Consider the following 15,218-nt stretch of genomic DNA (forward strand, 5'->3'; position numbering starts at 1 on the left):
ATGTGGTAATACTATTTTAAATGCACATCAGTTTGGCTAGAGAGACTTTCAAGGACAAGTACAGCAGCTTTCAGCTTCTGCATGAACTTGGGGCAGTGTCTATCCACACACATCACAGCATCAGTCAGGTAAGAGCTGAAAAGGTATGCATTTTAAGATATGCATTTACCTGCAGAACTACTCGTTTCTCATCTTCTCCCCAAAGCAACCAGAAAAGTATTAAACATAGCCAAATTCCTGGCATTTTTTGGCTTTTTCTGTATATTGCATAGCCCATAAAACAACAAAAAAAGTACCTGCAGATTCTGTCTGTAACACTGCTGGGACTTCTCTTGGTCTTAGCCGACTGATTTCGCTGCTGCTGTAGCGTACAGGAGTTTCTTCGTGTTCTGCTGATTTGCTAGGGAGAAACTGCTTCATTCCTTTCCACCACCCTTCGCATGGATTTAAAGAAAATGAAAATAAATCTATACTGTAGTTAAAGCTATTACAGTGTTTTACACCATGTCTTGATTTGTTTGCTCACTACTGCAGAATAAATTACCAGTACTTGCATGATGCTGTGTTAATGGGATACTTTAATGTTTTACGGCAGCCTGAAGATTCAGAGGTGAAACCATCGCTGTCATCGTATCAACCTGTCTGCTCCCACTGCAGTCCTTAGCACCTACAGAACTGCTGTATGAGGCAGCCCAGGGGAGGGCACAGACAGAAGTTCTACAGAGAAGTGTAACAGCGTTTTTTTTGATACTGCATTTTACCAAATTTCAATGTCCTTTTTAAAACAGACCCACCTACTGAACATTTAAATAAGTGAGGAGAAAAATAAGTACATCCATCATTAACATTTTGATACAGGATATTATGACACTAACATGCTGAAGCAATGATGCTGTGACCTATCAGAAATTGACATGTAATAAATAAAAATAAGGTCATTAAAAGGTTTCTTGTCTAAAGGATAAAGGTTATACTTAAACTGCCAGAGAACAAAAACACAAATATGGAAATTTTCAGCTTAGGGTCAGAAAAAGGAAGCACAGTCATACAGACAGTAAAAACCCAACTGCTGCACCAGCTCTTTATGCTGCAGCATCACATGCTGTGCAGTGGAACTGTCTGATGTTAAGTTAATGTGGCACAGGACAGCAAAGACAGAAAAGATACCTAAAAGGAAATACAAGTAATCCCACGTGCTAATAGGAAGCTGAAAAAAGATAAAACTTGACACACCTCATACAACTAGATGAAAGGTTTTTTCCAGGACAGAAGTACCACCAGAAATATGACTAGGAAATGTATAAAAACATTCCTCATAAATGGTTTTTGCCTCTCTCCTTATAATTAAGAGACTCTACACTTTGTCTACTAAAAAAAAAGACTGAAGCTTTAAGCTTGAGCAGGAGGTATTTTCCATTCCTGAATAAAATTCAGAAAACAGAAAAGTTCAGTCTGTTCAGAAAGGAAGCTCACTGTCCCCACTGTCTGTGCTAGTCAGCAGTAGAGAAGTTTCTGCTAGTAGAAATTGCCCATTACTGCAATTTGAAAAACACTTCACACCAAGAATGCTAAGTAAATGATGTCATAAAATCATTCTGTTACCTGCACGATCCCAGTAAGGTAGATCATACGTGCCCTCCGTTTTTTTCTTGCTGTGAGAAAAGAAAGTGTTTTATTAGTCTGCTTACCAGAAGATGAATTAATGCTCAGCAACTGTCACCTTGGCTGTAGCTGGTTGTCAAGTTTAAAGTAAAAGCACCAGCCTGCTGCTACTGGAGAAATCAAGTTTCAGTAAAAGCACTTAAAATGAAAATATTTAGAAGTGCTTTTCATTGTGCTAGCTACTCAAATAAACGAACAGTTTCTCAGAAAGAGAATATGGTTCTGAAAAAAGTCCATTCCAGAAGTGTGCACCAAGTGGTTCCCGTGGCAATACATGCAGACTATGTAATTCCCACACACCAGACTAACATTCATGTGAAATACTTTTTTATTAACCCGTTCATTTACCGGTTTCTCCAATGCCACGCACAAACTAAGATAAGAATCAGAGTAGTGAAGACCATCACCAGCACTGGAACCAGAACTGCTGCCAATGCCACATCTGAAAGCCATTAAATTAAGTGGTGTCAGACAAGAGTTTCTCATAAATCAGTTCTTATTTTAAAAACTACTTGGGTAGAGCGTGTTGTTGTCATGTATAATATCTATCCCACTGGATCACCCAGCTAAACTAAGCTACCCCCCTGGATGCTCTCACAGTTTAAACAGTAATTAACATCTCTCCTACATGTACGCATAGACAGTATTTTTGAGAGTTTTCTCATCAAGATTAACAGCTTTGATCAATAAGAATTTCTATTAGAACAATATATTTTGTTGCTAACAAAGACCCCGGGACTATGCAACCACTGAAGTTTGAACCTCCCACGAGAAAGAAATACCAGAGGACTTCGGCAGTTAATCACTATTTGTCTATGCTGGCTCTTCACGTGACATTAGACCATCCTGTCCCATTGCTATCCAAAGGACACTCCACCACTGCCTACACTTGCAATCACCTTGCTCTCTGCTGACAATTTTCTGCGATTAACAACGAGGATGCCAGACGGTTTTTGAATTTCATGCCAGTGTGACTGTTCCATAAAAGACAAGCTATGGCAAAAGTGTTTTGTCCTGAAAAATTACCAGATTAAATAACAAGCAGTTACTCCTGACTAATTCTGAAGGGAAACCCAAGTTGCAACTTCTCCTTTTTAACAAAAAAATTGTTCAGTAATTAAAAGCTGAACTCAGTTTACATGTAATATTTACATTCCTTAGAATATCGGGTTGGGTTTGTTTCTGCATACATCTTTAATATACTAGTAAATATTAAAATGAAAAGATTGATAGTGTGCTATAGCACATGAAAATTGTCAAGAAAAGTTAAATTCGGAAAGCACACAATATATAGCAAAGTACTGTCAGCAGTTCCCAAACACTATCACTGTTTAAGCATGGGTACCTTTGGTTACACTTGGAGTCACCGTAGTGTTTTTTATTTCAGGTGTGAAAGTTGTTTTATCTGTCTGCAGCGACGTCTTCACTGAGTGAATGAAGTCATCACTGAAGTCATCGTTCTTGTCATTGTTCTGCGGTGGTGGTGGTGGCGGCAGCATGGTGAGTTTAGGAGAGCGGACTTTAAAAGAAAAATATTTGTAAAAAGAGGGTTTTGAAAGGCTCGTTTCACACATTTCAAGTTTTAAATGTATCAAGAAAATATAAATAATAAGGAAAAAGACATGAAGCAGAAATGTGGAAAGCAAGTGACTGGTGTCTTTTGAAACACTTTCCAAATCACCTTATTACACCGAAATGAGCTATTTTCCAGGCTAAGTGTAGTAACTTCGGAAGAAATTCAGCAGTAGCAGTTACAGAAGGATTGCTCTGCTCAGTATTGTTTTCTCATTGAAAATATGCCTAAAACATAAACTTTACTGACACCTTTCACCACTTGTCTTGCAAAATTGAAGGGTTTTCAGTTCTTACCTATACTGAACTGACATCCTAGCAATTCTACTTTCATTGCAATTTTCTGGTGCCATTTTAAGGGGTTAATCCTAAAGAATCGTGCAATAATAGGTGGGATGAAATTATTACGAACTTCCTGGTACAATTCAGTGTTCCCTTGAAATATCTGGAAAAGAAGAAAAAAAAGACTATGTTATACAAATAAATAGCAACTAAGGAAGTAAAACTGGTTTAGATGTTTCATTTAGCAAAAATAAGCAGTGCAGGATCCTGAGAATATTTCAGCCCCAAAACTGTGCTGCTGCCTACCCTGTCCCATGCAGAAGAAAAAACAGTTGTGTACACACAGACACACACACATACCTGCTACAGCCTTTGCCTTACTTCAAATAAAGGTACTGATGGGACTCAGGTAATGCCTATTGCTAAATAAATCTTGCATTTTTATGGCACTGAAAAATAATTTTAACTCCGTTCTTTCTTGCTGTTGTCATTTATTCTTCAAATAGAGCAAGCAATTATGATACTGCGAAAGCAGGAATTTACCAGTGCCTTCACACTGCATAGTTGTTTAAGCATGGCCTGTCCTATGAATGGCTATGGCATTTCTTAGGAAGAATTAAGTCCAGTATGTAGTCACACTGTCCTCTAGCGGCTGCTATCTACAAAGCAGAACTCAAACCAAAATACTATGTTAATATTTATGTTAGGAAAGCAAAATCGTATCTGTCAAAAATCTCACGTGAAGCCAGTTGATTATGGGAGAAAAAGAAGCAGAAATTGCCTAAAGAATGAGCTAAAGCTGGTCCTTCACTGCTGGCCCTTGCATATAAAGAACTTAGCCAATTTGACAATGTAAGACTGTTTTGTCTGGTTGAAATTTAAAAACAGTAAGCAGAGAGTCACTGTATGTGTGATGCAGAGCAAGCGCACTGACAAGCTTCTAGGCCGACAGGTTTTGCACTAAGCTGCTTAACACAGTATATAACAGCCAGACCAATGCCAGCGAACCAGTCCATCGTTTTCCGTGGAGGACTGGTTTGAGATCATGTCTTCAAGTCTTGATACAGATATTGCAAATCATGTTGGATGTAATTAAGAAGTGAATTAGATCTTACTAACACACACACAAAATAAATATTAAAAAGATTTAGGATTTTTCTGTTCAATCACATTACTACGTAAACACTGAAGTACCTTGCTACTTCTGAACAATTCAGCTTGTTGGTGTTTTGTACTTTATTCAAAAAATAGATATTGTAGGGTTAAACAACTGCAATACTCAACTAGTTTGAAAGAAAAGGATTATTTCAGGACACTCGCCATTCAAGAGCCAAAACCAAAAAAATCCCTTAGTAGTCCTTAAAAGAATCAAGCCTCGTGACCTACATAATTTGTCTATCCCCACTCCCAAAAGACACGCAAGCCCCATTACTATTACCACTTGAGTGTAAGAATTTTGGTTATTCCTTACAAAGTAATTGTCAACCTGTTTGAAAGCACTGACTGATCAAATAAGTCAATTTAGTTAAAAAAAAAAAAAAAAAAAAGAATTGCTCACTTAAATACAATACTTCATGTTTGTGATGTATTATTTTTTCTACATCTCAACTAAGTAACCAACATTTTCATTTATTTTGTATCAAAGTAACACTACTTTTTACTAGTACTACTTTCATTAGTCAGTTTTTTTGATGTCAAGTGTTAAGACAGTAAATTAACTTTGCCTGCAGCTCAATATATATTATTTTTTTCCCCCCACAAAAATTTGCCTCAGCTCAGTACAAACTGCAAGTATTTGGTGAGCAAATCACTTTGATATTCCATTTGTTATCAGACTCTCTCAGCTTACCTCTGTGCTTTTACATCAGTGGAACTTGTCATTTCTCCCCACTTCAAGCATTTTCAAACCTCCCTCTCCCTTTTTTAAATAGATAAAAGTGTTAAGGAAGGCTTGTCTTGAATACTGATACACCTCTAGAAGACATTTACATAGAGGACTACAGGAAAGCCTTGGAAGAGCTCCTAGTCTCCTAAACAACTTCAGGAATTTAAAACATTTTTTGAAAAACAGGGAATTGCAACACCTGATTTGTCTGGTGTACAGTTGTATAAGGATCAAAGGGAGATACCTGCATGCGTTTGTGTCCAAAAGCAAAGATGTATTGAATGAGATTGTACCAGACAGAGGAAAAATCTGCTATTCTGAAGCCTCACCAATCCTTTTTTACTTAAATACTTCCCTTCACAGCTGGCCCTTTGGATATGTACAGTTCTTCACACATGGTAACTAATGATATAACAAGAGCTTCACACATGGTAACTAATGATATAACAAGAGCAAAGAAGATGCATCACCTGTAATCTCAAGCTCCACATTTTGCTTTACTTCACAAACTTGCAAGGAAAAGAACAAGCTCAATTAACAGGCAATAGCTGTAAATGTTTTCTAGGAAAATAAATTAACTTAGCCTAAATCTAGGCAGCTAGCTGAGGTTTTATTTTACAGCCAGAAGAGGGCACTCAAAAAACAGCAAAAGATACTGGATTTGTTTACCTCGAATACTTCGTATTAACAGTCTGGTAGCACATGTGTAGGCTCAAGGAGATGGACCAGTCCCAGCAGTAAAGCCACCCCTGCTCAGGTAAGTTTCTCCACTGTGATTGTGTCCAGTATTCAGAAACCTCTCAATTTAACCAACATGGTACTTTTACCTTGCACTTCCTCAGGACGAGGGTTGGAAACACAGCAGGAAAGGTACCATCATTTATTTCAGCACCTGGAATCCCTTCTGGTTCTCCAGGCAGAGGTCTGAAGCTCAGAGTGAGACTCAGCCAAAGCAGCTACTCAGGAACTGTTAACGACAGCAGGTGCTGCTGCCTGTCATGAGCCAGAGCACGTGACGCAGTTTCCTAGACCTGCAGGATGCTCTGGCTGCTGAATCTACACACTGGGGACTGTCCACAGGGAGCAGGAAGGAAAGAATAACTCCTTGTGGACAGCTGCTTATAAGACCGTGGTCATACAACCACAAGAAACAGAATTTGGAGGCAAACCTAAAGTAGACAAGCTCCCTGAGTCAGGGTCGCTTTTAACAACTGAAACAAGTTGCTACATCCTACCCTGAAACATTCTTAATCCACAAAACCAGCAGAAAACCCCAGAAAGTACCACTTAAGAATTAACTTTCTTAAGACTGGGTTTTTGTTCTCCTAAAAAGTTACCAGATATCCACATGTACACGATACAACAAGCCTATGGAAGTAAACTGCATCCAAGAATGTTAAGAAAAAGGAAAAAATCCTAGTTCAAGTCAGCATTCCAAATATTCTCTTGTTTAAGAAAATCTGATCTGAAGCACTAGGAAGAACAGGTAGCACAATGCCCTGCCTTCTCATCTTTTCATGTCTACATTAAATACTGATAAATTAATTTGTACTATCTATCTTACTGCTAACATTTTTTCCCTTGTGGTATGCATTTGCCATGCAAACATACCATTTTGTTCTTTTAGGATACCTCCCCTCTGCAAGGACTGTTCTGTTACACAACTAAGAAACTTCTTGGTCAAAAAGATCAACAGAAGTGCTATGAAAGAAGGAAAATCATACAACCCCTAACATTTATGCTGTAATCTAGAAGATGATGAGAATTTAAACTCTGATTTGGGGGAAAAACGATACAAACAAACATAAAAAGCAACCTATTTTTCTTAGTCAGAAAAGGACACAGTACCAGGCAGCCTACCACTGGCAACAGAAGTTACTTGTCCAGAATATTCCCATTCCCAAACAGTCAAAAAATCACCTCTGAATTTCTGAACGCTACTTCAAAGCCCTACATATCTGCACGTTTTCTGATTTCCTTCTGCATGGATGCTGTTTATGATTAAAAATTACACTGAAAAAGTTATTTAACATTTCTTCACTGTACCAAAATTGGCCATATTTACAATTGTGAATCTCCACAGAACATACCTAGAAAATGTGTGGCAATTTTTACCTTATCTTTATCCATGCCGGGCTCTCTGTATGCTGTCCATTTTTGTCCATCATCACTGTATAAAATTCTGTAGGCTGACACATAATAGTAGTACTCTGCTAAGGTTGATCCAGTAGTTATAATACCTGTGAAAATAAAAGTGCCCAGTTATACAAAAACTGTCACCAGTTTGTAAAAAAAAAAAATAATTAACGTATCAACTTTTTAATCTGGAGTTAGATAGTTATAATCTCTACTGGTCCAGTTACATTTAGAAAAGTTTCTTCAGGGTGACAGGGTCTGAAACTCCTAAAACTTTATAATCATTTTACTTTTAAATTTTAATTCTCATAATATAGCCTTCATAAGCACTTAGTCCCCATTTCTTGGTGAAAATGGTCTGCTTCTGCCTGCAGGTGCCGAGATAGCACCTCTGTTCCTTGCTTTTGTGCTGCCAACCTAAAATCACCACCAAAAAGAACTGTAGCCCCCTAAAGCAGACACTTCAGAGCTGCAGAAAGACTCACACGGAAAGCAGCTTTGTGAAAGGTTATTAGCAGAGGCATTAGAGGAGTAATGTAAAATATGAACAGTCCCAAAGGAGGCGATGCCAAAGGTAAACTTAAGTTGTTTAAGGGCAGGAAGCCCAGGTGCTGACAGCAAGGTATGCAGCTGAGTTCAGGGACCAGTTCATGCATTTGATTAGGAGACAGACCCAAACTGATCAAAACAGGATGTCTCAGGGTAGCCTCAAAGCCCAGGATTCTAAAACATGCTTGACCTACAGCAACTTGAGTTTGGACTTTAGTCAGATTGCAAGCATGTCCGCTAACAACAGCGATTGCCTCTGAACAATTAAGTCAAAATAGAAAACACTAACATTAGCACAGAAGATAAGGTAGCTGCACTGACATTGGGTTTACTTTCAAGCAGGCTATCCCTGAAGTTAACCCCAAACTGCAAGTGCCTCAGGGCTTCACTGCTCAGCGTGGGCCACGCTGCCATCAGCAGCAACAGGGAACCACAAGCTTCCCCAGCTTCCAGAACGTGAAGCCACCCAGACTGAACTGGATACGCAGCATATCCAGCTGTCTCTGCAAACAACCACAGCGACTAGAGCCATGACAGAAGGTCCACCGCAATCCCTGTGAAGGAGCAGAGCCTAACCCAGGCTCTGGCTGCATCACTCTGCGTTGTTTGGTCCGTTTGCTGGGGGACAACACAACAGGCTCTGCCAGGAGGGTCCAGCAACCCTGACTCACGGTCCATGTTCCCCTTCAGGAAGGGGAAGCTGCCAGCTGTTTTGCTCAGCCTGCTGCTCATAACACAGAGCACAGCAACTGCTCCCATCTTCACTGCTGGATTGACTGTGGCTGTGGAGGGCAGCAGGGAAAACCTAGAAACATCAGTCAGTACACCCACATCAGAGGTACCAGCAGACCGAGTTGACTGGATATGGATTTGAGCCTCCAAGGAAACAATCAGTAAGGAAGCATCAAGGATACAGTATAAACACAGGAAGCATTTCAACAAATTCTGATGAAAGAGGTGTTTTTTTACTATGAAACTCCACTTGTTCAACTCTAGACTTTCTGGTGCATAAGCTAGGATATGGAACTGAACTTATAATCGTAATTAAACATCTTCTGGATTTTATCCGAGATTAAGCACTGGAAAAAAATGATGTTAGTAACCAAACCTCCTGGATGCATCTTAAAAGCCACATCAGGCTCACTTACCTGTTATTCTCTTTTCCTTATTCAAGTCTATCTGCAACCACTGGTGTTCATCACTGACAAAAGCAGCCCAAGGAGGCCCATGCCTTTTCAGTCTGGCATTTTGAGGTTTCCAAGTATTCATTTGTCCTGTTTGGTCAGACCACTCGAGAATAGATGACGCTGTGATCTGGGAATCGGGGATTACCCCAGATTCCATCCCAAGTGTCCCATAGCAACCTGAGCACAGGAAAAGGTGAAGATTCAGAGTGAAAATCCAAGTTATGCAATGGTTTTATTTGCTTGGAGTTTAACACTTGCTAGGCATATATTAAACTAACATCTATATTTATTCCGTAACAATACTACCAAAAAAACCACGGTCTTTTGCCTTCTTCCATGCTGGAACCAAACTTCTGATCTTTAGTTACTAAATGTTTTATGCCTGCTCAAGAATAACGTGGATATTCTCTCGATTACCACCCACACAGGACTAGCAGAGAAGCACTGGAGGGGAGCTGTCGTTGTTTAAAAGTCCATCACATGGTTAGTTCAGGAACGAGAAAGAGACTACTTGGTTACTTGCTCCTTTTTGTGCTTACATAATTTCTTGGTTTTCAAACCATCTCAGTATCACAATGTTAATTGATGACAATACACCAATGAACGTCGAAATCCATATCACCTTGAGCTCAAACACATCCATCCTTGAAATTAGTTAATTTTTTTGTCACCATTCCTACTAAGTTTCCTTCCATGTCATGTTCTTCCAATGGCTAAAAAAAACACCTAAATTGCTGGCGAAATTTCTTTTTGGCTAGTCAATATCTATTTGCTCCTGTACTAAAAGAAGAAATAAAGACCAACTAACAAGTACCTAATTCTGCTTTAAGTGGTGTGCTTAAAGTGTAGGAGTCAAGTCACCTTAAACCAGATTATAGTAGAGGAGCAAAACATGAAAAAATCTCTTTTTGCAGATAAGCAAAGCTTACTAAAGAAAGATTTTTACTAGGAAAATATTTTAAAAGACAAGTAAGTATAAACTGGCAGGACAACTACCCTGTAGGACAGAGAAAGCAGTTCTAGATTGTCTTACACATATATAAGGGGAGCATAAACATAGCACAACAAATGCATATGTGCCTACAAGCAACTGAACAAAACAATCACTGAAGCATGACACACTGCATTCTTCTATTTACTCATAAAACACTGCATATTTAAATGTAGTGATGATTAATCATCAAAACATGCCAGTAAAACAATTCAAAAATGTACACTACCGAGGAAGGCGGTGAAAATACTATGCAGAACAAAATTAAGTAATGGAACACAGGGAATTCATATGAAAGTATTGACATGTAGTAGTAGTGATAATGCTTACCACTTGTCTTAAATGTGAAGAGACTTGTAGATAATGGTCCCCTGCAGAAAAGAAAAAGATGTTTTTTGTGTTAAGTAAGGAAAACTGACACAAATTGCCTTCAATTTATTTTTCTTGTCTGATTGCTTGCCACTGAAACCTAGACGCATATGCCTAAACAAGGATTTCATGATGAAAGGAACACTTCTGCCACCCGGTCACAGTGCTTTAAGTACAAACCCCTTTTCAACTGATGCTTCCCTTTTTAATTAACCGTATCATAATAAAAAGAATCAATCTCTGCTGATCACTTCTGTTCCTGGGACTTCTGAGATAAAGTGACATGTTACACTCTTTTCTCTTGTGCAGTATTCTTGCAGACATCCATATGCAGCTACAATGGAAACACCAATACATCAAGTGGAAAGCAAGCTCTGCTTTGCAAATTCCTCTGTTCAAAACTGCACTACAGTTCTCACACTTAAATCTTGGAGAAAGGCGAAATGGGAAAAAAAAAAAAGTATTTTCTTTGACCTGCATTCAAACTCAGAAATTTTCATCTTCAACATATTGGTATTTCCCAAACCACCAAAATCACATTATTTACTATTCAGGTTTCATCTCACCATTGCCCAGAGCGAGTCTGCCCACACAAGCACACGGACCACTCCTCACAATGACTGAGCTCCCCAGCCTAACCTCCGACCTCAGGACAAACAGTAGCTGCTCTCATTTAATAGAGACAACCAAGGGCAAGTGACCTTTGTCTATTGGATTCCAAACACTAGTAGCATGGAAATAAAGCAGTTATTGGATTGCTTTTGCCTCAAGGTTTTGTTAAAAAAAAAAAAAAGAAAAAAAAGTCTGAACCATAATCCTTAAGTTACAGAGGGGACTAAAAGGACAGCTTTGGAAGAAAAAAAAAAAAAAAAAAAAAAAAAAAAAAAAATTTTTTCTGCCCACTCCCACCTTCTTCCCCTACTCTGCCCCCTCTCCCCCCACCCCCGAAAATCCCCACGCACATTATTATGACACGAAGGGAAAAAAGAAGAAAAAAAAGAGGAAAAAAACCTGTACACTAGCTTGTAAAATTTGAAAGTTTAGGAGAAACATATATCCTTAGATATCAAACTTCCCCTTTTTCATACAAGAGAAATTATGGTATCTAATTAACAAAAAAACTAGAAATAACAGATTATAAAAAAACAACTAGACAAATTAATATTTTTACACAGCCCATTAAGAATTTATGGTCATGCCATGCATTTTGGAAGATAAAAGCTCCTTGCAGATTTTGTGAAATTAATCTTTATGGTCTAGAGGTTAAAAAAAAAATACCTGGGAAAAAAATTGCAGAGTAAAAGAGAATTTTGAGAACTTTACAGAACAGCATCTGTCTGTGGAACATGTAGATCCTGTAGCTGAAATTACTCCTGGGATGAGGCAATACCGAGATCTATGGTGCTAAAGGGAAGGAGGACACAGGAGGTGCACTTACACTTTTGAGGTGACATTGTTAGCCAGGGAGCCTTCATAGTATGGAATGCCTTTGCTGATTACAACATTAATTTGGCCACCCAGAGTATTTGACACAACGCCTGCATGAACACCAGCCATGCAAAGTGATGATGACTTGAGGAGGGGGAAAAAGAAAAAATTAATACTACATTGTAGATAAATTAAGTAACACAGTGTATTGTAAATGCTATGTTGCCAAGTCACATTTTTGTTGCTATTATGACATTAAGAAAGTTACTATTTAACTATATCTGTTAGTTAGAAATCATTTATCTTTGTTTTATTGTGGAATTCATAAAAATGTAAAAAACATCTCAGACATTTCAGTGAGTCCTAGCACAGACATATTTGGAATGCAACTCTTCCAATCAAATATGCTCAAGTAATCAGCAAGGTGAACAACTCTAAGAAAGACAGCAAGACAGATTTTCAGCCTATGATAAATCTTTTATGCTAGACAACAGAAGCTGAATATATAAATTCCAAGAAAACCTTTTAGTATAAACATATTTTGTGTGTTTTCTTCATTTTCTCACAACTAAGGAGTACAGATTTTGTAACTTTGAGCCAGAGGGTGGTATATTTTATCTCGTGATTAAACGTGGTTTAACATCCCAGCAATGTGATCCATAAAAAAACACCATAATGTATGAATACATTTTCTTCTGAGGAACCCTATTATTTATGTTGCACAGGTCAGTGGAGATCAATTAATCAAACTGTTTTTGTTGTTGCTCTTCCCTTCGTATTCCAGAAGATGTTAGTCCCACCCTGCTAACAAATACCACAGTTACATAGTTACATTTCCATTTTCCTGGCTCCTAGTCCTGACAGCACGAGTGACCCACTCCACCAAGTCATTCAGGCACAGCACAGACTGAGCAGAGCTAGATGCCTGTTTTGCACTGCACAGCAAACCAGCTCGGGACACCTTTTTCATCTGGAAAGCAAGACCTTAAAACCCAAATGGGCTCAAGGCAGAAAAGTCCTTGTGCTAAGGAGCAGAAACACAGTCCAGTTCCAAAAAAGGCTTAGCAGCAAGGGCTTTGCACCCACTCAACGGTGTACGCCAAGTTCCTGCAGGATGACTGGCTCTGCACAGTGCAACAGGCACATACAGACTATTCACAGGCACTGCCGGCCACGTGAAGCACTGAGTATGCGCAGACACATGCCAACCCGGCAGCCCCTTGCTCACATCCAATGTGACTGGGATCAACCTGAATTTTAGAGTATCAGCGGGGACCAAGTTGCCTGCAGATCACCTGGGTATCTCCATATATACCTTCCAGAACCACATTTAGCTTTTTATTCCTAGTGTGGTATCCCAGCACAGATTTCCCAAGCCGATAAACAACAGATGACAGCTGCAGATTTATATTTACTTTTAACAGTTGCTGTCCCAAAGAAAATTTACTGCTCATTGCTAGTACTAAATACATTTGCCGTGTTGCTCTGCCAACCATTCCACTGGGCACTACTGAGCCTCGCTGCAATTCTGTTAGAAGGAATCAGCAGATCCTTTCCAGAAAAGGGAGACTTCATAGATGATTGTCCTCAACATTTTTTTGTTGTTGTTTTAAAAAGAACAACTTTTCTACTGTGGCCTTTTGAGAAATAATTGCATACTGCAATAGGCCAGGAGGCCCCTATATCTCAGGCTCACTGGCAGAAAAACTGCTTACCGAGACATTCCTAGATATAATTCTCTTCAGTATATTCACACATAAAAACTCCAGCCGATTGTGGATCCTTATTCCTCACCCCTCAAATATCCCCAAAGCTCTCTAAATAAATATAATTATGTCTGGCTGATGAACTCAGCACCCCTCTCCCTTCCTTCCTATTTTCCTTGAAAGCAGAAGGATGCGATCCTGCAGCAGATGAAAATCTCTCATCCCTGCTCACCAGAAGATGTCAGCAATGAGCGCTGCAAGTCCTCAAGGAGTGCAAGACATCAGGGTCACACCAAAAAAATCAAAGTTTAGGGTATTTTTTAAAGCAGCAAGAAGCTAAGATCATTAGAAAGGTAAGCAAGAGAAATTTCTACCTGAAACTTTGTCTAAAGTGTTGGACAACTTGATTTCTTTCCGAACTTGACTTCTAGGTAATTCTCTGCCTTTTATTCAGAATAGAATAATAAAGTACACAAAGTAACAGGGAATTTATTTCCTGAAATTTCCTTTTTCCTGCATAGAAAACAGTTTTTGCAGATTTTGGCAAAAAGAATTCCAACAGGCTGAACGTGTACACATGCTGCAAATATGATGGGCAGAGAATCAACTCTGTCTTATTACTAGGTATAAAAATTGCCCTGCAGCTATTTAGTAAGGACTTACTGTGGACCAGAACATCTAACACAGTTACACTGTGGTGATTTTTTTCTTTTTTAACATATGGGAAGTTATTTATACATGTAACCTAGGATTTACAGGTACTTGAGAAAAGAAAAATCAGGGAAGCATACTTTAGGTTCATATTAAATATTTTAAAAGTGTATAGTTTTTTGTAGCATTCTAAGTAAACTACATTATTAGATGTTTATTTCCCGTTTATAGAACCATTAATTTTATAGTTTTAACTGTTTTGCGAATGTTTTTTACAGCTGCTGAGTGTAAACAGAATTTCAATGTAAACAACTGAAAGCCTCTGTTTAGAGATATATTAATGTCAAAAACAGGAGGACACCATTGAAAAACACACTATTGTTTCTGTCTTTATAAATCTGAACTTCACAACTTGACAAAGCCATCAAAAACAAAACATGAAACAGTATTTTGGTTGATCCATCTTTCTCAGCAGGTCTTGCAAAAATGTTCAAGTCTCTACTGTATTATGGCGCTTCTTGGAGATGGCAACATAGAATGGTTTGGGTTAGAAGGGACCTTTTAAGATCATCTAGTCCAAACCCACCACCAGGAGCACAGGCACCTTATCAGGTTGTCCAAATCCCCATCCAGTCTGGCCTTGAGCACTTCTAAGAATAGGGCATCCACAACTTCTTTCAGCAACCAGTACCAATGCTTAACCACCCTTGTGGTAAAATACGTATTTCAAATATCCAATCTAGATCTAGTTTCTTTTCTTTCTGGTTTTCTTTTCCATTTGAAGCCATTACCTCCTACCC

The 15,218-nt window shown here is 38.7% G+C and overlaps 1 protein-coding gene across 2 annotated transcripts in view; it reads right to left on the reverse strand.

Moving 5' to 3' along the window:
- DCBLD2 (discoidin, CUB and LCCL domain containing 2) overlaps positions 1–15,218 on the reverse strand; it is a 43,387-nt gene that overhangs the window by 3,879 nt on the left and 24,290 nt on the right. For both annotated transcript variants that reach the window (XM_084522774.1, XM_084522775.1), the window contains 9 exons: positions 12,072–12,205; positions 10,595–10,635; positions 9,235–9,450; positions 7,517–7,641; positions 3,532–3,679; positions 3,008–3,181; positions 2,011–2,104; positions 1,603–1,652; positions 297–434 (listed from right to left, as the gene is read on the reverse strand). In XM_084522774.1, the coding sequence (XP_084378900.1) occupies positions 297–434; positions 1,603–1,652; positions 2,011–2,104; positions 3,008–3,181; positions 3,532–3,679; positions 7,517–7,641; positions 9,235–9,450; positions 10,595–10,635; positions 12,072–12,205 (1,120 nt within the window). The remainder of the gene's footprint in view (positions 1–296; positions 435–1,602; positions 1,653–2,010; positions 2,105–3,007; positions 3,182–3,531; positions 3,680–7,516; positions 7,642–9,234; positions 9,451–10,594; positions 10,636–12,071; positions 12,206–15,218) is intronic.

The sequence above is a fragment of the Aythya ferina genome (genome assembly GCF_964211825.1).
Source record: "Aythya ferina genome assembly, chromosome: 1".
Taxonomy (NCBI): domain Eukaryota; kingdom Metazoa; phylum Chordata; class Aves; order Anseriformes; family Anatidae; genus Aythya; species Aythya ferina.